Below are 23,656 nucleotides of genomic sequence, written 5' to 3' on the forward strand. Positions count from 1 at the left end.
CCCCGCCATTTAAAATGTTTATGGGAGCCAGGGCATCCCAAGCCTTGGGGACTCGGCACCTGTGTTTCAGGGTACATATAATGAGTCCAGGTACTTGAGTGAAATCAGGAGGTGGCCTTTGAGCTATTTCCTCCTGTCTACTCACAGGAGTGGGCAGCAGAAAATCATACAAAGTGAGTCGTAGTTAACTCTTTATTAGCAGAAACATGCTTGGAACAGGAGTGTCAGGCCTAATGAGCACAGCAACCCATCCCTGGTAGGTCTTTCCCCCCATGAAGCAGTTGCCAAGACTGAAGGTCCCTGCCTCTCCACAGCTGCCTGTCCCCTCCTCTCCAGGGTTTCCTCCCAAGCAATCAGAGGCTGCACCTGTGTGCCTGTCTTTGCTCCTCCCGTTTCATGCCTCTCCTGGTCCTGGGAGACCAGCGGAGAGGGGAGTTTGTTGCAGCAGGAAGGGAGGAGACTTCTTCACCAGCCTGACTCATCTGTGCCTCTTGGCCTCCCTCATCCCACCCTCCCTCTTCTACTTCTGCCTCTGATTCTGGACTTCTCTCTGCCACGGACTCTTCCCTGCTCACTAAGCCCTATTACTCTTCCACTGCCAACACCTTCTCTTCCCAGTCTTCTCCCTCTGACCAATCATCGCCATCCCACCACCATTCCCTGGACTCTGAGCCTCCTTCCCTTGGGGGTTCCCCAGCTGGTTCCTCCCACTGTTCCTCTGCATCCAACCGGTCCATGACATCTGCAGCAAACCCAGGATCTGCTCTTGTGTGTGCATGTTGGCTTGCCTCCTCGCTGTGCCCTCTGAACGTTGTGCCTCCCTTCTGTCTCCTGGCCTAGAACAACCGCAAGAGCCCCGGGATGGACATCAATGTGACGGGCGTCTGGGAAAGGAATGTCACCGGCCAGGGCGTAACAGTGGTCGTGGTGGATGACGGGGTGGAGCACACCATCAAAGACATTAAGCCCAACTACGTAAGTAGTTGGTGCCACCCCTTCCCTTGGGGGCACCGCAGCTGCATGGGCTGGGCTTGGAGAGTTAGGGCCCAACTGGAGCCTTAGAGTAGGGCTGGGTGATATACTGATATACCACCCCAAACTGGTTTAAAGTCCATATTGTTTCATACCTGGCAATATACAGTGGCACCCCACAAGACGAATGCCTCGTGCAATGAAAAACTCGCAAGACGAAAGCGTTTTGCGTTGCGCGAGGCGTTTCGCAAGACGAAGTTTCCTATGGCCGCGCTTTGCAAGACGAATAGGAACGCAGTAATTAAATGGGTAGACCGGGTAAACCAGGTAAATGGTAAACCACGCTTTGCAAGACGAAATTTTTGCTATACGAAGCGACTCGCGGAATGAATTAATTTCGTCTTGCGAGGTACCACTGTACTGCGAATCATAGTGTGTGCATGCTATGCAAAAATAAAACATTGTTGGGGAAACCGTGAAGCCAGCCAATGCTTCTACAAAGCTCCGTCCTTATTTCAGACATTGGACTCAGCAACGTTAATTTTTTAAAAAGTGTTTTAAATGCATTATAACACTGTGACAGCAGATGGCGCTGTAGAGTTCAATCCTTTGGCAATGTGATTTTGCATTATGAGCTTTACAACATTTTCCTGAAACTTTCTTTTTGATGTGTCTAGATCCAGCCATTGTGATATAACGGTATATTGCGATGTTTAGCTGGTGATATATCGCGATGTTGAAAACCAGATATTGCCCAGCCCTACCGTAGAGGTGCGAGAGCCTTGCCTCCAGGACTGCACTTGGCCTTTTAAAACTCAACCACCTGGATCCAGCAGGCAGCAACCTAACTGGCTTTTGGGTCGGGTGGCTGGGGCTTAATTGGCAACTGGCCGGTTAGCTTGAGTCCAGGCAGATGGGAGCAAAGGAGGGTCGGGCCTAGACCTGGCGTGGCTCAGGATAGCTTATATACATGCCGCTCCCAAATATGGTAGAGATCCAGGCAGTTGCCAAAACCACCCTTGAAGGTCTTTGAAAATGGACCAAGTCTTGGTCTTGATGTTGTGCAACTGCTTTTGCATTTTTTTCTCACCCGAGGCATAGGGTTGCCAGACTCAATAGTGGACAGAACTTCTGTGCCTTTAATTGCCCTGCTCTCTTTTTGAGACTGGAAACCTTAAAGAGAAACCAGCAGGCCCTCTGCTTGGAAATTAAACAAAGGGTCTGCTGGTTTCTCTTTAAGGTTTCCAGACTCAAAAGAGAGCAGGGCAATTAAAGGCACAAAAGTCCTGTCCACTATTGAGTCTGGCAACCCTACCGAGGCAGCAGGAAAGGAGGCACTGGGGTCAACACAACCAGGGCTTTGTTCCAGAACTGAGTTCTGGCACCTCTCGGGTAGGCTCCATTGCTAGTATAAGAGACAAGGGAGGCATTCATGGTGAGTTCCGGCACCTCTTTTTGTAGAAAAATAGCACTGGTCACAACCCACATTTCCTGTCCCGTCCTGTTCAACTTCCTCTTTGAAATGGAAGGGGGCAAGGGTCGTGACTCTGACTCAGAGCACCCAATGGTGACTGAGGACTGTTTCCTGGGTGTGCCACAGATTACCCAAATGCTTGTTCCGGTCTTATCCTGAGCCCAGAAGCAGCACCTGTTGCCTTAGGGTCTTGGGATGAGGAGGAAGCTGATTACTTAATATTCTTCAGACTTTTAAATGTGTCTGTTGTTTTTGTTTTAATTTATTTATTTGTGTTTTTATCATATATTTTATTCCGTGAACCGCCCTGAGATCTTGTGATGAGGGACGCTGCATAAACTTAATAATTTAAATAAATAAACATGATTCCCCCCCCCCTCAGGAAATTATGCGGTTCAGCCATTTTTTTATTTAATTAAAAGATTAGCCCTTCTGGGAACTAGAGCCTACAAGGAATAAAACCGAGTGCAATTACAGGTGAAACTTGGAAAATTAGAATATCGTCGAAAGGTGCATTTATTTCAGTAATGCAACTTACTATTTTTTTCTTTTTCTTTTAATTTTTACAAATGCTTTCTTTTGGAAATTCCACAGTAATGAAACAAATAGTTACAATAATGCAAAAATAAACATCGCTATTACATTTCATTAATTACATTCCATTTATAATTGACCCGCCTAACGACAAATAATTACAATTACAGCAAATAAAGGCTTGACATATCTTGCTTTGCATGTCATGCATCGATCTCATGTATCGGTTTCACCTTTTAAGCTGCATTACTGAAATAAATGCATTTTTCGACGATATTCTAATTTTCCAAGTTTCACCTGTATTGTAGGCAACAAAATCACAATAAAGCAGGAAAGAAGGGGCAGGGGAGATATTGGGGGGGGGCGGTGACTGGTGTTTGTTGAGTCCTGAGTGCTTTGTTCCCCAGCTGCTGTTACCCTCGCAATCCCAGGAAAAAGGACTCTCAACTCTGGGTCTGGTCTCTTTCAGAGCCCTGAAGGCAGCTATGACTTGAACTCCAACGACCCAGACCCCATGCCGCACCCGGACGAGGAAAACGGCAACCATCACGGGACCCGTTGTGCTGGGGAGATTGCAGCCGTCTCCAACAACAGCTTCTGTGCTGTGGGAGTTGCCTATGGCAGCAGGATCGCAGGTACTGGCACCCGATGGCAGGGAAGAGCTGCTGTGGCTCAGTGTCAGAGCATTGCCCACCTGGAATCTGCAGGGAGAGAATCTCTTGCCTGGCATTCTAGAGAGCCTCTGCCAGCCAGTGTAGACCGCACTGAGCTAGATGGGCTGGCAATCTGACTCGGAAGAAGAGTCAGCTTCCAGTGTTCCTCTGTTTGGGTTGGACTCTGCCCAGTTGTTGCAAGGAAGGTGGGTGGGATTCAGCTGGCTTGCATCTCTGCAGGCAAAGCAGTGTCCCAAGAGCTGCTGTGGCAGAGCGTCCCCATTTCCCCTCATGGTTACTGTGAACTCACGAGGTGACCTTAGGCAAGCCTTTGTTCCCTTAACACCCACACACCCCTGCATGTTTACACATACACAGATACGGGCATAATAATGACATTACTACAGGGCATACAGGGGTGTATGGGGTGTTAGGGGAGGGATAGTTCTTCTGGTGGGCGACATGTTGCTTCTTTTGGGGTAGTTTGTCTGGCCCCTACCCTGCACTCAGCTCTCACCTGTAGCTCAGCATGCGACAGCAGCCTCACCCCGGAACCCTTTTGTAGGGTTGCTATATGTCCTCTTTCCCCCCAGACCATAGCTGTCAACTTCCAGATTAGAAAATAGGGGATCAGCAGCAGCGCGGCACCGGAAGTCACTTCTGCGCATGTCCGGACATGCGCAGAAGCGACTTCTGGTGCCGGGCTGCCCGTGTCCGCATGTCTGGGCACCAGAAATCGCTTCCGGCAGCACTCGGCAAGTGAGCTAGCAGCCAGTCAGGACATTTACGGGGTATTTTACAGTCCGGGGTTGCAGCAGGAAACGGGAGGGTTGACAGCTATGCCCCAGACACATCCTCTTCTTTGGGATTAAAATTGATGTCCGGGTGGATTTTTAAAATTTGGCAAAATGTATGGAGGGTTTTTTTGTTTGGTTCTTGTGTTTACAGTAACCCGAGATTTTTTTTCTAGTGCATTAGACTCTAATCTAAGGGACGCACCTAAGCTGGTCTGCAGCAGAGAATTGCAACAGAGCAGCATCTTAAACTAGTTACATACAGTCGTACCTTGGTTGTCTAACGGAATCCATTCCGGAAATCCATTCAACTTCTGAAAACGTTCGACAACCAAGACACGGCTTCTGATTGGCTGCAGGAGCTTCCTGCACACAATCATAAGCCGCGTAAATCATGTTGGACGTTCGATTTCCATAAAACATTCACAAACCAGAACACTCACTTCCAGGTTTGCGGCACTCACATTTGACTCCCAAGGGGTTTGGGATCCAAGGTATGACTGTACTGTATAAATCCCTTCTCTTGTGGCTGAACTAAAAGGACACCAGCTCAGCCTCAAGATCTTGGAGGAGGAGTCTGGGAGGGCAAGCGTTAACATCCCCCTGCCCTTCAGGAGAGTCCATATGTCTATGTTCAACAGTTTAATAAATTGTTTTATGTTGACAAAGATGTGAACACGAGTCCAAATACTTTCATTTGGCGAGTGAGGGAGCAATATGTATTATACTTATTTTGTTGTTGAAAGTTGAGTACATTCCTACTACAGTCGTACCCCGGGTTACGTACGCTTCGGGTTGCGTACTCTGCGGACCTGGAAGTGTTTACTTCCGGGTTCGTCGCCTGCGCATGCGCAAAAGCGTTCTGTGCAGTTCACGCATGCGCAGAAGCGCGCTTTCATGGTTGTTCGAGTTACGTACTTTTCGGGTTACGTACCGCACCCCGGAACGAATCAGGTACGTAACCCGGGTGTCAGAGGGCCTGATATGGCTACTCTAGAGTAACGACTCCAGCATGGTCTTTTAAGGCTTTTATTAAGTGCTGATTATTTACAGTGTTCAGAGCAGTAAAAATGCATCCTTAAGGTGAGGTGTCTGAACTCCCGAATGGCGATTGGCGCGTTTTCTTCCAGCACCACAGCTTCGGCAGACCCAACCTCTTCCCCCTACGTTTGCGTCGCAATTCGGGAGTTGGGGGAATTGGCCTCCCCCCTGTGCGTCCTACTTCCTGTCCCACCTGCGGCCTGGGCTCCACAACCTTGCCTGAGCCTCGGACACCACTTCCTGACTCTCCGCTGGAGGCAGAGCTCTCCTTACTCTCTCCCGCGCTTGGGGATGGGCTGGAACTTAAGATGGGAGGGACTTCCCTGTATCCCTCGTCCCTCACATCCATCCCCCTCCCAGGCTCCTCTCCCCCCCTTCCTAGTGGCTCTCCGCTTGCTGGGGACGAGTGAAACCCCAAGAAGTCTGTGGCATCCGAGCCTGTGGGTGTAAAAATTTCCCCCCAATCCTGCGATCTTTCTCCTTCCCCCTGAGAAGACGGGAATCCCAAGAAGTCAGTGGCGTCAGAGCTGGTGGGAGTAAAAATGTTCTGCCAGTCCTCTCCTGCCTCTGACGTAGTCGACCTCGGTGAAACCCACACCTCTTCTTCCGTATCCTCAAATTCCGCTTCCCATCTCCATGGAGAGCTGCTGCCTGCGATCCCTTCCTCCCGCCCCTCCCCCTCTCCCTCCCTTTCCATGTGCCAGGGCTTGGGCCTGTGGGGGAAAAGGGCGTGGCATTCTTCCACTAAGAATTCCTCTTGTACTTCCGTGGCCGGTATCCACTCATTGTGGGACGGCGGAGTGTCCTCCCATGCTATCAGGTACTCCAGCCCTCTCACCCCTCTCCTTGAGTCTAAAATCTCAGTTGCCTCATTGAGCTGTCGGGCGTCTCTCGTCTCCCCCCCTCCCTCTGGAGGCTGATCGCTGTCCCTGAACCTGGTACTTTCTCTGTACGGCGACAGCAGCGATCTATGAAACACTGGGTGCACTCTCATGTCCTCAGGCAGTGCTAGCCTGAAGGCTACCGGGTTGACCTGTTGCGTGACCGTGAAGGGGCCCAGCCTCCTGGGTGCTAACTTCTTGCATCGCCCCCTAGTGGGAAGACCTTCCGAGGATAACCAAACCTTGTCCCCCACCCTGATGACCTCTCCCGGTCGCCTGTGGCGATCTGCCCCCTTCTTGTACGCTTCCTTGGCCCTCTCCAAGTGTTCTCTGAGCTGCTGGTGCACCGTCTCCAGGTCCTCTGCCCAATCCTCTGCCTGTGGGCCCTCTTCCTCCTCCTCCCCCTCCCTCTCCGGGAAAGATCTGAGGTCGCGCCCGTAGTTGGCCTTAAAGGGCGACACCCCTGTGGAGACGTGCACCGCATTGTTGTAGGCAAATTCTGCCAGTGGCAGGCGATCCACCCAGTCCGTTTGCCTCTGGCTGAGGTAACATCTCAGGTACTGCTGCAGAATGGCGTTGACCCGCTCCGCCTGTCCATTGGTCTGCGGGTGCCGAGCCGTAGACAAACTGACCTCCACCTGCAGGAGGTTCATTAGCCGCCGCCAGAACCTGGAAACAAATTGGCGGCCACGATCCGAAATAACTCTTAAAGGCAATCCATGCAGTCTGAATACGTGGTCAACAAACAGTTTGGCCGTCTCTTCTGCCGAGACCGCCCTGGCACACGGTATAAAGTGGCACATTTTGGACATGAGGTCCACCACCACCAACACTGCGGTCTTGCCCCTGGACGACGGCAGGTCTGTGATGAAGTCCATGGACACTACTTCCCACGGCCTGTGCGGTGTGGCTAATGGCTCCAGCAAACCTGCTGGTGGCGCTCTGACCACCTTTGCTCGCTGGCAGGTGTCACATCCCCTTACATACTCCCGAACATCCTCCCGCACCCCTGGCCACCAGAAGTGTCTCATGACTAGGTGAGTGGTTTTGTCCCTTCCGAAATGACCCGCCGTTGGGTTGTCGTGCATCTGCTTGAGGACCTTACCTCTCAGCTGTTTGGTGGGCAGGTACAGGGCTCCCCTGTAAAAAAGCAAACCCCTCCTTTCCTCAAAGTCTTTAGCCTGCTCCCTCCCCCCTCGCAGCTCTCTGAAGATGCGGGAGGCAAACTCATCTGCTGCCGTCAGTGCTGTGAGTTCTGCCTCGCTCACCACTGCTGCTCCGCAGGACCATGCTGATGGGGGGAAAATGTGCCTGGGCGCTGGTGGCAACTCCTGCTCCATGTACTCTGGTTTGCGGGAGAGGGCATCCGCCCTGACATTCTGCTCCCCCGGGATGTAGTGGATGGAGAAGTTGAAGTTTGAGAAGAACTCTGCCCACCGTATCTGTCGCTGGTTGAGCACCCTGGCCGTTCTCCAGAACTCTAGGTTCTTGTGGTCTGTGCACACCTGGATGGGGTGCTTGGCGCCCACCAGGAAGTGTCGCCAGTGCTGGAAAGCAGCGTGGATCGCAAGAAGTTCCCTATCAAACACCGTGTAGTTGCGTTCAGGCTGTGTCAGCTTCCTGGAGAAGAAGGCACAAGGTCTCCACTATCTGTTGGCGTCCAGTTGCAACAGGATCGCTCCCAACGCCCGGTCTGAAGCGTCTGTCTCCACGCGTAGGGGCGCATCCTGCACCACATGGAACAGGTTCTGGTCGGACGCGAACACCCTCTTGAGGCTTTCGAACGCTGCTTGCGCCTCTGGCGTCCACCTGAACTTCTGCTTGCCTCTCAGGCAGTCCGTGATGGGAGCCGTAACCCGCGAGAAGTTCTTGATGAATTTCCTGTAGAAATTGGCGAATCCTAGGAGGCGTTGGGCATCTTTGCGCGTCCTGGGGCTGTGCCAGTCCAGGATGGCCTGCACCTTGTCCTTGTCCATCGCCAGTCCCTTGTCTGACAGTTTGTAGCCTAGGAAGTCCACTTCCCTGGTGTGAAACTTGCACTTCTCCAGCTTCACATACAGGTGGTTCTCCTTCAGGCGTTGCAATACCTCCCTGACATCCTTCACATGTTGCACTGGGTCAGCGGAATAGATAAGGATGTCATCCAGGAAGACTAAGCAGTTCTTGAAGAGAAGGGACCCCAGGACGTGGTGCATGAAGGCCTGGAAGCATGTTGAGCCCCCTTGCAACCCGAAGGGCATCACCAGAAATTCAAAAGAGCCCAGAGGCGTGAACATCGTGGTTTTCCACTCATCGCCTTCCCGAATCCTGATCAAGTTGTACGCCCCCCTCAGGTCTAGCTTGGTGAAAATCTTGCCCCTGCGTGCCGCTGTCAGGAGATCGTCCACTCTGGGCATGGGGAAAGCCACTGGCTCTGTCACTGAATTGAGCCGTCTGAAATCCACCACAAGACGGCGCTGTTGCGTGTCTTTCTTGTCCACCCAGAAGACCGGGCTGCCCCCTGCTGCCTTGCTTTCTCTGATGAACCCCCGTTTGAGGTTCTTGTCTATGAACGCACGCAAATCCTCGAGTTCCTGATCTGACATGGCGTACAGCTTGGCTGGGGGTATCGTTGCCCCTGGCACCAGGTTGATCTGGCAGTCGAAAGACCTGTGTGGGGGTAGGTGGTCGGACTCCGCTTCGCTGAAGACCTCCTGCAGGTCCCAGTACTGCTTGGGTATCGCCTCACCCCCTTTGACATGCATGGTGGCCACCGTGGCTATTGGAGGCCCCTCCCCTGGTTGGTGCTGCATGCAATGTTCCAGACAAAAGTCCGACCCAAACGTGATGCATCTCTGGTGCCAACTTATGGAGGGGTCGTGGCGCGCCAGCCAGCTCATTCCCAAAACGATGGGGGGGTCTGAGATGGTTGTGACGTTGAAAGCCAGTGTCTCTGAGTGCCTTCCCACCGTCATTCTCATGGGGGGGGTTGATGAGTGATGGCCCCTCCCAGCAACTCTCTGCCGTCAATGGTGGCTACGTGCAGGGGAAAATCCAGCTGCAGAAGCTGGATCTGGTGCTCTTCTGCAAAGTTTCTCGAGAAGAAGTTGGCTGAGGCACCACTGTCAATTAAGGCGAGGACTGTCAGGGGATAGCCATTTGGGAGCGTTAGCGTGACTTCTAGAACCACTCCTGCTCTGGGAGGGGTGGGCTGGCTCTGCTCCTCTCTGTGCGGGTGGGCGGGCTGGGGCTGTTGTCTGCTGACTGTGCCTGGCTGCTGCCCCTTGTCTCCTGCAGCCAGGCTGTCTCGTTTCCCTGCTGTGGTGCTGCTTCAGTGGGGGAAGGTACAACCGTTCCCGCCTTTCCTTGCCACTCTCTGCGATGAGGGCAGTCTCTGACGCGATGCCGGGGGGAGTTGCAGAGAAAGCAATTCCCGCCTCTTCCCTCCTTGCGTCTTGGCGCCGCCGGGGTTTGAAAAGCCCCCGCGCGCGCTCCACCGATCTCCATCGGTTCCGGCTCTGGGCTTGGTCTGGGCGGGTCTGGGGGCGGGCCCTGGGGTGGGGTTTGGTGATGTGGTCTGTCCTGGGAGCGTGGGAACCAAGGTTTTGCTGCGCGCGTCGCTTGTTTGTCATACCATCTGGATTCCTGTCTCACCCCCACCGCTAGCGCCGCTTTGCTTAACTCATCCATAGTCCGCGGTCTAGGACCTCTTGCCAGCTCATCCTTAACGTCTGCGTGCAAACCCAGGTAGAAGGCTGATTTCACTGGCTCACTTTGCAGATCCCACCCCAATTTGTGCACCAGCATGGTGAATCTCGCCCAGTAGTCCCTAACTGTCGATTTTCCTTGTGTTAAGTTATGAAGCTCCTGTTTAGTGGCCTCCATTTCACTGTCACTAGCGTACATTATTTTTAAAGCTTCTAGAAATAATTTTGCGTTCTTCATGGAAGGATTTTTTTGCGCGATGAGCGGTCTTACCCATTCTCGGGCGGCCCCCGTCAAATGCTCTATGATAAAGGAGACTCTGTGCGCGTCATCTGGGAATTCTGCTGCATGCAATTCCAGCGCATAATTTATTTCTGTCTCGAATCCTAGGTACTCCCTAGGGTCGCCGCTAAACTTGGTGACTAGGCTCTGTCCCCTTCTCACTTGGACTAGCTGCGGCTGGGGCGCCCCCCCACCTCTAGCGGCTTTCTCCTCTTCCAACTTTTTCTGCAGGTCCAATACCATCACCCTTAGCTGTTTCTCAGTCTCCTCTTTTGTCCTCACCTGGTCCACCAGCTTGTTCAGCTCCTCCTGCGCCCCTCGCGCTTCCTCCTGAGCGGCATGCAATTGCTGCTGTGCCTGCGCTGTGAGGTTTCGTAGCTCCTGCTTCGCTGCTTCGGCCTCCAGCCTCCAATGCTCAGCCTCTTGAGCGCTCATCGCTGCACTCCAAAGTAGCCAAAAAAAGATTCGGAGGTTGCTGTCAGAGGGCCTGATATGGCTACTCTAGAGTAACGACTCCAGCATGGTCTTTTAAGGCTTTTATTAAGTGCTGATTATTTACAGTGTTCAGAGCAGTAAAAATGCATCCTTAAGGTGAGGTGTCAGAACCTCCGAATGGCGATTGGCGCGTTTTCTTCCAGCACCAAAGCTTTGGCAGACCCAACCTCTTCCCCCTACGTTTGCGTCGCAATTCGGGAGTTGGGGGGATTGGCCTCCCCCCCCGTGCGTCCAACTTCCTGTCCCACCTGCGGCATGGGCTCCACAACCTTGCCTGAGCCTCGGACACCACTTCCTGACTCTCCGCTGGAGGCAGAGCTCTCCTTACTCTCTCCAGCGCTTGGGGATGGGCTGGAACTTAAGATGGGAGGGACTTCCCTGTATCCCTTGTCCCTCACACCGGGGTACCATTGTATCAATATATACCAGCTGCTATAGCCTACATATTTTTAAATAAGGGTATTTAAAACGAGAGTCATCAAAGCTATCCATAGTTAAAAGCAGGCGTTGGCGAATGTGTCCTCTTTTTTTTGCTCTTCAAAATATAGCAACCCTAACCTTTTGGCTTCAGCACAATATTTGTCACATCTGGAGGTGGGGGCTGTGGAAAGCAAGGGAGGGTGTCAACAACAAGCCTGAAAGTCATAGGCTGCCATTCTCCACTATGGACAGCAGGTGGTGTCTTCTCCCTATCATGAGCAGTGCTCTTTTCCTAAAATAATCTTGTGGGGAGGACAGACCCACCCCCCCCCGCCTCTTGTTCAGAGCATAGGTTGCTTTGCTTCACAGGCTTTCAAGGGTGTGTGGTGCATGCATTCCTCTTCGGTGCAAACTGGAACTGCACAAACACTGATTTCCATGTGCTCTCAGAGCAGACTGGCAAATGCAGTGCGAGAGGGGAGCCTGGCTGAGCCTTGGGGGCTTGTCTGTGGCCCCCCTCCAAGATGATCTGGTGAGGCAGTAACCACCCTGCTCACAGCTCCCCGAACTGCAGAGAACAAAGGAGGGTGGTATGTTTGTTCTGCCGCTGAGCTGGGGAGGCAGCTCCCATCTGGAGCGATGTTTGCTCACCGCCGGTCTAGACCTCCCATGCAAATTGGCTCAATTAGCAGCTCTCTGGTTCATTGGGAATGTGGCTCCGGATCAAGTGTGTCTGTTCGTTCTCACCAGCTCTCCCTGCGGGAGGTTTGCGGCTTGGAAAAAACCAAATCTAGCTGCAAACGTTCACGGTTTGATAGTATGAAATCAGTGCATTACACAGGGTGGGCTGGTGGCCGAAACGATCCCTTGGCATTTTGCAAGTGGTTTAGATGGAAGTGGAGCTGAGTGGCAGCTGAACACATCCCACCTTGATGGTGGAAACAGGAATTCTGGGCGTAAGAGGTAAGCAGGGCAGATTCCAGCCCAGCTCTTCTTGCTGCTCCTCTGACCTCCTGACTCCATCCCTTCCCCCTTTTTTTGTGTAACACACACACACACAGTCTGGGATTGGCTCAGCAGGTGAGAATTAAGTTCTCCCAACTTCCTTTAGCTGTTTAGCAGGTGTGGCTTCCACCAGCTCCACTTTCACGCCAAGGATACATCATTGCTAGGCACTGCTTAAATAGCTCAGGGGTGGGGAGCTTTCAACCTGCGGGCCAAATGCAGCCCAGCATCCCCCTCTCTCTGGGCCTCTGGACTGTGCAGGCCATGCACCTTCCTCAAGCCACACCCCTCACTGGCTCCTTTACTGGCCCTCCTCTAGTGATGTTACCTGGCTGGAACATCCCTTGCAACTGCAGGGACACCACATGAAAGTATTTGGACTCATGTTCACATCTTTGTGAACATAAAACAATTTATTAAACTGTTGAACATAGACATATGGACTCTCCTGAAGGGCAGGGGGATGTTAACGCTTGCCCTCCCAGACTCCTCCTCCAAGATCTTGAGGCTGAGCTGGTGTCCTTGCTTGCCTGAGAGTAGTAATAATAATAATAATAATAATAATAATTTTATTATTTGTACCCTGCCCATCTGACTGGCTTTCCCCAGCCACTTTGGGCAGCTTCCAGTATATCCAGAAACATAATAAAACATCAAACATTAAAAACTTCCTGATACAGGGCTGCCTTCAGATGTCTTCTAAAGGTTGCATAATTGTATAGTTACTTATCTCCTTGGCATCTGATGGGAGGGTGTTCCACAGGGTGGGGTGCCACTACTGAGAAGGCCCTGTAGCTTCACTTCTTGCACTGAGGGAGTCACCAGAAGGCCCTCGGAGCCGGACCTCAGTGTTTAGGCTGAACAATGGGGGTGGAGACCCTCCTTCAGGTATACAGGGCTGAGGCTGTTAGGGCTTTGAAGGTTGGCATGATTATTTTGAACTGTGCTCGGAAACATACTGGGAGCCAATGTAGGTCTTTTGGGACCCCAGTTATTTGATATTGGGGGTTGCTGCCAGTCACCAGTCTAGCTGCCCCATTCTGCGTTAGTTGTAGTTTCCGAGTCACCTTCAAAGGGCAAGGTGTGTGGCCCCTGGAAGGTCCCCCACCCATGATGCAGTCCCTTTAACGTACCTAGTATTCTCACCCTTTTTGGGGGTTCTCACAATACCCCTCTGAGGTGGGTTATTTTTATTCCCATTTTACAGCTGGAGGGGCTGAGAGGGAGAAAGCCACTGTCCCGCAGCAGCCAGTGTCAAGCAAGACTTGAACACAGGCCTCCTTGCTCTTGGATGGCACTGGAAGCCTCTGTCCGTGTGTGTGTGTGTGTGTGTGTGTGTGTGTGTGTGTGTGTGTCTGAACTGCTTGCCAGGTCTCTCCTGCCCTTGCCTTACCTGTCTTTGTCTGTGCAGGGATCCGAGTGCTGGATGGGCCGCTCACTGACAGCATGGAGGCTGTGGCTTTCAACAAGCACTATCAAATCAACGACATCTACAGCTGCAGGTCAGTGCTGGAAGAACAGCAAATAAATAATAAGCTTTGGGGTGAGGGCTTTGATCACAGGGATGTGAACCAAGTCCCCTTTGTGGGCAAAGTCCGTGCCACGGGTTCTGGTCCCAATTGCAGAAGGGCTTGTTTGCTAGATGCATGATGGAATCACCCCAGGGCAAGCACTTCCTTTTTCCTACAGTCTCCCCTGCAGACTGGAGCTGTTGGGTCAGTTGTGATGGAGAGAATGGGGAATCCTGTTCACTCGCTGCAGAGCCTGTGTGACCCCATGGAAGTGGGAAAAGGGGGTTCTGTTGCCCTGGCCTGCCACTTCCAGGAACTCCTGATATCCCGGGTGGTGGTTGTTAAAACATTTTTATTGAAAGTTCAAAAAGTACAAAATCATATGTGCACTAAATATTGTGAGACGTAAATAAAAGAGAGAACAAGAAAAAGAGAATCGGAACCCGTGTAGAACGAGAAATAAAGGGAGGGGAGGGAAGAAAACCCCAAACTGTATACTTTACAAGGTTGTTGTTATGCTTCACCAGATCTTAACCTATTACAGTATTTGTAAGAATGGATTCCAAATGTCATTGAATTTGTCCATGGCAAGTCTGCGTTTATATGCAAGCTGTTCATACAGGTGAAACTCAGAAAATTAGAATTTTGTCAAAAGGTGCATTCATTTCAGTAATGCAACTTATTATTTTTTATTTTTATTTTAATTTTTACAAATGCTTTATTTTGGACATTCCACAGTAATAAAACAAATAGTTACAACAATATGGAAATAAACAAAAATAAACATCGCTATTACATTTCATTAATTACATTCCATTTATAATTGACCTGCCTAACGACAAATACTTAAAATTACAACAAATAAAGGCTTGACATACCTTGCTTTGCATGTCATGCATCTATCTCATATATTGGTTTCACCTTTTAAGTTGCGTTACTGAAATAAGTGCACTTTTCAACGATATTCTAATTTTCCAAGTTTCACCTGTATGTTGCGAGTTTGTATAAGTCTTCAATCCAATTGTAGAAGGGAGCCGCATTTTTATTTTTCCAATTCATCAGTATCAGTCTTTTTGCTGTTTGGTAAGGGCACAGGGAGTCCCCTCATATTGTCCTTTTGTAAGGTTCCATGTTCCATACAGTTCTGTTGATAGTTACAGGTAGGTAGCTGTGTGGGTCTGCCGAAGTCGAAACAAAATAAAAAAAATTCCTTCCAGTAGCACCTTAGAGACCTACTAAGTTTGTTATTGGTATGAGCTTTTGTGTGCATGCACGCTTCTTCAGATACAGATGTGTATCTGAAGAAGTGTGCATGCACATGAAAGCTCATACCAGTAACAAACTTAGTTGGTCTCTAAGGTGCTACTGGAAGGAATTTTTTAATTTAGTTCTGTTGATAGTTTCAGTTAAGGTAAAGGTAAAGGGACCCCTGACCATTAGGTCCAGTTGTGACCGACTCTGGGGTTGCGCACTCATCTCGCATTATTGGCTGAGGGAGCCGGCTTATAGCTTCCAGGTCATGTGGCCAGCATGACAAAGCCGCTTCTGGCAAACCAGAGCAGCACATGGAAACGCCGTTTACCTTCCCGCTGTAGCAGTTCCTATTTATCTACTTGCATTTTGACGTGCTTTCGAACTGCTAGGTTGGCAGGAGCTGGGACCGAGGAACGGGAGCTCACCCCGTCGCAGGGATTCGAACCGCCAACCTTCTGATCAGCAAGCCCTAGGCTCAGTGGTTTAACCACAGCGCCACCTGGGTCTTGTAGATTAACACAGGGGATGGACATCCACAAACAAGCATGGGGCAACCTGATTTTGAGGGCAATGTTGTACAGAGCAGCACATCAAGGGTTGTTAAATGAATGCTAGGAGTTTCAGTTAGCATCTACCAAAAATATTTTGATATAGGACAATGGGAAAAAACAATATCCCTATTGCATCTCCAACAGTTAGCTCTACCTTAGATGCCCCAGGTTGTTGTGACGCTCAGATTTGTCCCTAAGTTCTGTTTCCCGGTGTTTCCCTTTGCAGCTGGGGCCCTGATGACGATGGCAAAACCGTGGATGGTCCTCACCAGCTTGGGAAGGTATGGAGTTGGAGCTCTGCCGTCTCCTTCCCTGCTGGACCGAGAGACCTGGAGAACACTGACCCTTGCAGGGTGGCTCTGGAGGAGGGAAGCAGCACTGCCGCGTGCGATTGGCCGCCAGCCACCAGATTGCATGCACGGGTTTTGAGGGAGCTGAAGGGTCTAGGACAGTGTTTCCCAACCTTGTGCCTCCAGCTGTTTTCGGACTACAATTCCCATCATTCCTGACCACTGGTCTTGCTAGCTAGGGATGATGGGAGTTGTAGTCCCAAAACATCTAGAGGCACAAGGTTGGGAAACACTGGTCTAGGACTCCCGTCCTGTGGGCTTTCTAGGGCTTTCCCTGTCACAGACCCCATTGTCCTTGCTGGAAGTTCTTCAGCAAGGGGCTTGGCGGGGATGCACTGCACTGTGAGGAGGGGTGGGGCAAGGTCTCCCCAGCTCACTCAGCTAACCCACCCCTTTCCCTTCCAGGCCGCTTTGCAGCACGGGGTGATGGCCGGCCGCCAGGGCTTTGGCAGTATCTTCGTGGTGGCCAGTGGGAACGGAGGGCAGCACAATGACAATTGCAACTATGATGGCTACGCCAACTCCATCTACACCGTCACCATTGGTAATAGGGCAGGCAGGGGCCTGTTTTTTAATATTAATATTTTTACTGGAAGAATTTCAATTGTAAAGAAATAAAGTGATGCAAAGGGGGGGGGGTCGAGGGAAGTGAGGGAGAGGCGAAATCAAAGATGTGTTACAGAACCCCAAACCAGGCATCCCCAAACTTCGCCCCTCCAGATGTTTTGGACTACAATTCCCATCTTCCCCGACCACTGGTCCTGTTAGCTAGGGATCATGGGAGTTGTAGGCAAAAACATCTGGAGGGCCGCAGTTTGGGGATGCCTGCTCTAAACTCTAGAAATTAATAAATACCAGGGTTTGATGAATTGGGGGATGGATTAAAAGGTCAACTGCTATTCATGTATGCTACTACAGTGGCAAGAATATGACTTGCCCCAAAATGGAAAGAAGCATCAAGGGAAGAACGGATACAAAAACTTATAGAATATGCAGGAATGGCGAAACTTACCGGAAGAATAAGAAATCGAGATAACCATTTTTTATGTATAAAAGAATGGAAATGGTTTGTTGAATATTTACAGAAAAATTGTAAACAGATAAAAACATTGGCAGGATTATTGTAATAACCTGCCATTTCATAAGAGCATATATTTAAAGAAGATGAATAAATGAGCAAATTAAGTTAATTTGGATATGCAGGAGATATTAAAAATAAATTTAAGGAACCACAGAAAGAGGGGGAAGGAAGTCAAGTTTTGAAATGTCAACATGATTGTGAAATTAGTGAAATGTATAACCTTGAGAAGTATAAATAAAATTAAAAAAAAACACCATCATAACTGCAGGGCTGTGCCAGACAGGGAATTCCCGGGCTGCCTTATACAAGCCAGCCTGACTGGCTGAGGGAAGAATGGACTTGTTAAGGGGTCATCAAGAAGACAACAGACCTTCTTGCCCCAGGTGTGACTAGAGACTGGAGATTAGGAAGGTTGCCAGGGTAACTGCTCTGGAGGAAGAGGGCAAGGTGCTTTTGGGAAGAAGAAAGGGGAAAAAAGGCTGAGATCCATCTTGGCAAGGGAGAAGAAGGAGGACTGCCTGCAATACTTTGGGCCACGCTATAAGATCTGGACCCCCTCCATGCAGACTGAAGGTGTAGATACCTAGGAGAAAACCCCATATTTCTTAAAGCAGTACAGTCTCTGCTGTGTCTTCCGCTGTCCAAGGGGACACAGACCCGGGTATATGTGTCAGTGGCCCCATGCGTTCCTGCCATAGTTTGGCGGAGAGAGGGGCAGGCACTGGGCTTTTGTAACAATATATACCCCCCAAAAAGAAGAGCAATGTACTATACTCCCATACATTCTTATATAAATTTGATATAGTGTTATTATCCTTAGGGCCGTCTTAAGCATCCCTGGCGCCTTGGTGCGGCGGATCCCTCCGGCGCCCGCCCCCTTTCCCAGCGCGGGTGGGCGGGCTCAGCGCGCAGCACGGCTGCCGGGCGCTGCTGCGTGGTGGGCGGGCGGGCGAGCGCAGCATGGCTGCCGGGCGCGGCTGTGGCGCCCTGCGCCACCCAGTCTGGCCGTAGGGCCGGCCCTGATTATCCTAAAACATATAGATGGTAATAGCCTACTTCATTCTGCGTAAACTCATTCCAAATATTGTCTTATGTATCTAAACAAAGTCGACATCTGTATGCAGGCCATTCGGAAGATGCAAGTGTTGTCAATGGACTGTTGTCAACGGACCAACACGGGCAGGCGGGGGCTTTGTGTGGAAGGTCTCTCTCTCTCTCTCTCTCTCTCTCTCTCTGTGTGTGTGTGTGTGTGTGTGTGAGTGAGAGAGAGAGAGAGAGAGAGAGAGAGAGAGAGAGGTGCATTGGGCTCCAACCTCTTTCTGAAATCCAGGTTCTCTCAAGCAGCCCTTCATAGCTTGCATGTGTTTTTCCTAATGCAGGAACTTGATTTGGGCACAGCTGGGTTCCCAAGGAAAAGCATTTCTCTGCCGCCACCGCTGAGATTTTCTCCCCTCTCCCCTCCTCTCGCCCATCAGCCCTGGGCTTCTTGCTGCAGTTGCCGGGCTGCGCTAGAAGCCCCTGAAGAGCTAGGAGGTCTGCCCTCCACCTGGGAATCTCTGCTCCTTTCTTGCACTAGCAGTCACTAGGTCGTTCTTGCAGGATGAATAAGCCTATGTTTGTGGGGTTTGGGGAAGCTGTCCACGAGGCAGGAGACAAATCAAAGTATGCAGGGGGAGAGGTTATTTTTCATGACTTTGTTTCACGTGTCCTGCTGCAGATGCCCAAATCTTGTGTGTGTCCCCCTCCCCCAGAGCTGTCCTGCTAGAGACTTGGCTCTGTTTATCCCACTGAAAACATTTCCAGGATATTACTAAATACTAAATGGTGTGTATGTGCCACTTTCTTCAACCCTTTTTTTGCCCCTTCTTTCCCTCCAGGTGCAGTGGATGAGATGGGGTACATGCCCTTTTATGCTGAGGAGTGTGCCTCCATGCTGGCTGTGACTTTCAGCGGGGGGGACAAGATGATGAGGAGCATTGTGAGTCCCAACAGGCCTCCCCCATGCCAGCAAGGGTCTTTCTTGCAGGCGCTGATAGGCTGCATGCAAGGAGCCTGGTGTGCTCTGCTATGCAGGGCTTTTGCAAACTCTGGAGTTAGCTCTTCTGCCCGTCGCCACAAGGGGCTTTTAGCATGATGTTCTACTGCAGGGGTCCCCAGACTTACCGGGCTTCGGGCCGGTGCCCGCCACGCCGACCCCGCGGCGGGCCGGAGGGCAGGGGAGTGCGCACGCAGCGGGCCGGAGGGCGGGGGAGTGCGCGCCCGTGCGCATGCGCACACGCACACGGTCGGAAAAAATCGCCGAAAATAGCTTGTGCGCATGCGTATGGGCCTCCCCTGACCTGGAAGTGCACCGGAAATGACCTCTTCTGGGTCGGGAGAGGCCCATACGCATGCGCAGAAAGGATTTTCAGCGATTTTCCGATTTTGAAGATCGTCGCTGCGCCGTGCGCCGTAAGAGCGGGCGGCGGCAGCGGGCGGCGGGGGTCGTCGCGGGCCGGATTGGGGGGCCAATTGGGCCGCATCCGGCCCGGGGGCCGTAGTCTGGGGACCCCTGTTCTACTGTGTCCTTAATGGGAAGAATTTAACCCAGTTTCTTGGCTCCTGTTGACGCTTCCTGGCCAAGCTAGTGCATGTTTGAAAACGTGCATCTAGTGTCCAAGTGCAAATAAAGGCTGTCAACAGCCGACAGAATGGTTCCACGCTCAACCTAAAAGTCAGCGGCGGGAGGGGAGGGGAGGACTGTGCTTGGCAAGACAGAAGGAGGCAGCCAGACCTTTCCACTGGCACAGTTTGAACAGAGCTGTGATCTTTTTTTAAAAAGCAAGAATCCGTAAACACTGCCTTCTTGCTCGATCACGGAGCAAGAGTCCACCTAGGCCAGCTTCCCGTTGCTCGAATGGCTGGCTAGGTGCCTCTAGGACCTTGTAGGCAAGGCATGATAGCAGCAGCCTCCCCCTTCCTCCCAAAAAAGCCCCTCACTCTTCTTAGGCCTGCCTTTCATTTATTTGCAGTAGAACTAAGAGCAAAACAGCCTGTTGCACAAGGAGAGCTGAGATTGCCCAGCTTCCTTTAAATGCAAGCAAATGGGTTGCTAGTTAAATCAAGGAAGCAGTGGGGGCACGGGAGCCAATTAACCTCTTTTCCCCCTCTCCAAATACAGATGTCTGATCTTAATCACTCCCCGAGACATACAGATACCATACAAGTACCTACATGCTGTGTTTTAAAAGACATTTTATTAAATTTTCCAAATAAACACATTAAACACATTAAACACAAATAAACACAACAACACATTTAAAAACAAATACAACACACACAATTTTTCTCTTTTTAGACAATTATTTCTAAATCTCTAGTTCCCAATGCTCTGCCGAGCTTAGACTTCCCTCCCTCCCCTCATTAGGTTTTCTTTCCAACTCTTATCCCGCAGTTCCTTATTCCTTATTTAAAGTCACTTCGTAGGATTTATTTCAGTCCTACATGCTGTGTTTTAATTGTTGTAACCTGCCCTGGGAATTTAGGGTGACAGGCAGATGGCGAGGATGATAGTTCATACAGGCCCCCATGCAACTGGCTGGGGCTCTCAATATAGCATGTTGCGGGGGGGGGGGGAGTTGACCCTCCAGTCTTAGTTTGGGCTTTTAGTTATCCGTAGCTTTTTAGAAGTGTGTGGGGTGTTTTTAATGCATTTTGGTTTTCCCCTTGGTTTTACTATATCTATGTGGGGCTTTTGGTTTGTTTGTTTGTGTGTAAGTCTCTTGGGCAAGATTAAAACAAAATTCAATAATAATAATAATAATAATAATAATAATAATAATAATAATAATAAAGTTGTACCTTGGTTTTCAAACAGCTTAGTTCTCAAACGTTTTGACTCCCAAACATCACAAACCCGGAAGTGACTGTTCCGGTTTGTGAACTATTTTTAGAAGCTAAACGTCCGATGGGGATTCCGATGGAAGCTCCTGCAGCCAATCAGAAGCCGTGCTGTGGTTTCTGAACGTTTTGGAAGTCGAATGGACTTCCGGAAAGGATTCCATTTGGCTTCGGAGATACGACTGTAATAATAATAATAATAATAATAATAATAATAATAATAATAATGCCCCCAATCCAAATCCCCCTCCCCTTGCAGCTTGTTACTAATCCTTTAAAAACAGTGCCACAAATGTAGGACATTTTGTTCTCCCAAGTTTTGCACTATGCATTCCTTCACTGCCCCCCCCCTTTAAGGTGCACCATTCCGTTTTCCTTTGTATTTCCTTTTATGTCTGCTTAAGTGGCCTCCTCCCTTCTGTGGCATTGTCTTTCCAAGCAAGGACATCTCCCTCCCCTGCTTCTGTGCCTTCCCCGAGGAGCTCAAGGCTCTCCTGGGCTGGTTGGAGTGGAAGCAGCCGGGTGTCTCCCTTTTCCCCAAGCCCAATTGGAAGGTGCTGGAAGTGGTGCAAAAATGGACCCAGCCCTCTTTGAGCCACAGCAGCAGGTGGGGTGGGGAAAGGTGGAAGGAACAAAGGCAGAAATCCAATCGCTGTCAACCCTTGGTGCTAGTTTACTGCCTTTGACTCCATCTCCCCCTCTTTAAACAAGGGGGATTCTCCAGCTGGTTTATTGCACAGTCCAGCAGAGCTGCCCCATAGTGTTCAAGTCCCACTATGTCTCCCCCACCCACCCAGAGTTGCATGTGCAAATCAGGCACTAGGTATTACAAAGGGGTGGACTGAACCACTAAGGTGGAAGGAAGGCACATGAAATTCTATCCTTGCAGCTTCAGAGCCAGACCAGGGGCTCCAAGTCACCCAAAACAGACAGACACAAAGTGCATTTCTTCCATGGGCTGCCAGAAACAAGGATTGATTCCGTCCGTATTCTGCCCCCATCCCACCTTGCAGAAACCCAGCCTCGGAGAGGAAGGAGATAAGTTTGTAGTGCAATGATGGTAGGGGGAGCCAGGGTCAGACCAGGTGCCAAGGGCTTCCTTATTTGCAGGTCCCCATGCTTAGAGTATTATTACTCTTATTATGTAATTTCATTTTGAGAAGCAGTCCCAAGTTTATATTCACTCCAGCTGAACCTTTAACCTTTGGTTAATCCCCCAAAACTCTTCTTAGGCAGCTGTGTGAGAGTGAGAGAGACAGACAGAGAAGGGGGAGAGGGAGGGAAGGGGGTGGGGGTTGTTTTCTGCTCTCCAGGCTGTTAAGGTCCATTTCTCCAGTTGCCTTTTGGCTGATACAGGAATCTTCTGGCTCTGCAGGAGAAGTTTGAAGGAGCAATGGCATTGGTAGAGAAAAAACACCACCAGAATTTGATAATCGATCAATCCTCAATGTTTTCCTTGAGCTGCGCAAGCTTTACTAATCCACCCCAAGGAAAAGGGATCCATAGCTGTTTTGAGCTGGGCTCCTTCCGGAGTGACCTTCCCTCCCTACTTGGCACCTGCTTGGAGCCCCATCCTCCCTGAAAAAATGTGCCCACTAAAGCTCAGTGTCAGAGCAGCCTGCCTGGTCCTAGGAAGAGAAAATAAATAAAGGCTTTACAGAGCACACAAGGCAGTCCTGGTGACTGGGCTTACTCATGTTCACAGCGGCAGAAGGGTGATCTTTCAAGAATTGAAGCGAAAGATGCAAGAGGGGTGTTGTGTGACGTATCCAGGCAGGTGTTAGCTCAGGCATAGGCAACCTTGGCTCTCCAGATGTTTTGGAACTACAACTCCCATGATCCCTGACCACTGGCCCTGTTAGCTAGGGATCATGGGGGTTGTAGTTCCAAAACATCTGGAGAGCCAAGGTTGCCTATGCCTGTGTTAGCTGGAAATTGGGTTGAGTTGCAGCCACCTTCCCTGAACTGGTACCCTCCAGTTGTTTGGGGCTGGATCTCCCAGAAGCCCCAGCCAATGCATGACACCTCTAGATTAGCCAGCCCTCCCTCTGGGCCCAGAAACATTCCATTCGAACCAGTGACCTCCAGCTTCCTTCTCTTCTCTTTCCAGGCAACCACAGACTGGGATTTGCAGAGGGGCACCGGGTGCACGGAGGGGCACACCGGCACCTCTGCTGCAGCCCCCCTGGCTGCTGGCATGATCGCCCTGATGCTGCAGGTGCGCCCCTGTCTCACCTGGCGGGACGTCCAGCACATCATCGTCTTCACAGCCACCAAGGTGAGCCCAGGGCACCTTTGTAGCCCCCCACCCCCCGTCTTTCTTCCTCTGTGGGCAACCTTCACAGTGCCAGCCATGCCCAGATGGGCTAACAGAGCCCAAGCCCAGCTGCAGGATGGAAAAGCAAGGAAGGAAGCAGACTGAGCTGAAAGAGACAATGCAATCCATGGCAAAATCCTGACACCTCCTTCCCACAGGACATCGCTAAACTGTGGAACTCCCTCCCACAGGAGGCACTGATGGCCACTAACCTAAAAAGATGGTTTGAGATATTCACAGGGAAGAGAGAGCTATCGGTCGCTGCTAGCCAGGATGCCTGTGCTTTGCCACAGTCGGGGGGCAGCAATACCATGTGCTGAGAACCACAGCAGGGAGTGGGCTCTTGTGCTCGGATCCTGCTTGTGAGTTTCCCTCTGGTTGGCCAACATGAGAACAAGATGCCGGACTAGATGGGCCTTTGACCTGATCCTGCAGCTCTTCTTTTGTTCTCCGCAAACCATCAATCCTTGACGATGAG

General features: G+C 50.8%; 1 protein-coding gene across 2 annotated transcripts in view; it reads left to right on the top strand.

Moving 5' to 3' along the window:
• PCSK7 (proprotein convertase subtilisin/kexin type 7) overlaps positions 1-23,656 on the top strand; it is a 38,155-nt gene that overhangs the window by 3,995 nt on the left and 10,504 nt on the right. The window contains exons 3-9 of one of the 2 annotated variants that reach the window (XM_035140182.3): positions 841-975; positions 3,450-3,615; positions 13,647-13,737; positions 15,778-15,832; positions 16,307-16,445; positions 18,860-18,960; positions 22,972-23,139. In XM_035140182.3, coding sequence (XP_034996073.1) covers positions 841-975; positions 3,450-3,615; positions 13,647-13,737; positions 15,778-15,832; positions 16,307-16,445; positions 18,860-18,960; positions 22,972-23,139 — 855 coding nt within the window. The remainder of the gene's footprint in view (positions 1-840; positions 976-3,449; positions 3,616-13,646; positions 13,738-15,777; positions 15,833-16,306; positions 16,446-18,859; positions 18,961-22,971; positions 23,140-23,656) is intronic. The other variant, XM_088658263.1, reaches the window with a different exon arrangement.

Source organism: Zootoca vivipara, chromosome 14 (genome assembly GCF_965207765.1).
Source record: "Zootoca vivipara chromosome 14, rZooViv2.hap1.1, whole genome shotgun sequence".
NCBI classification, from domain to species: domain Eukaryota; kingdom Metazoa; phylum Chordata; class Lepidosauria; order Squamata; family Lacertidae; genus Zootoca; species Zootoca vivipara.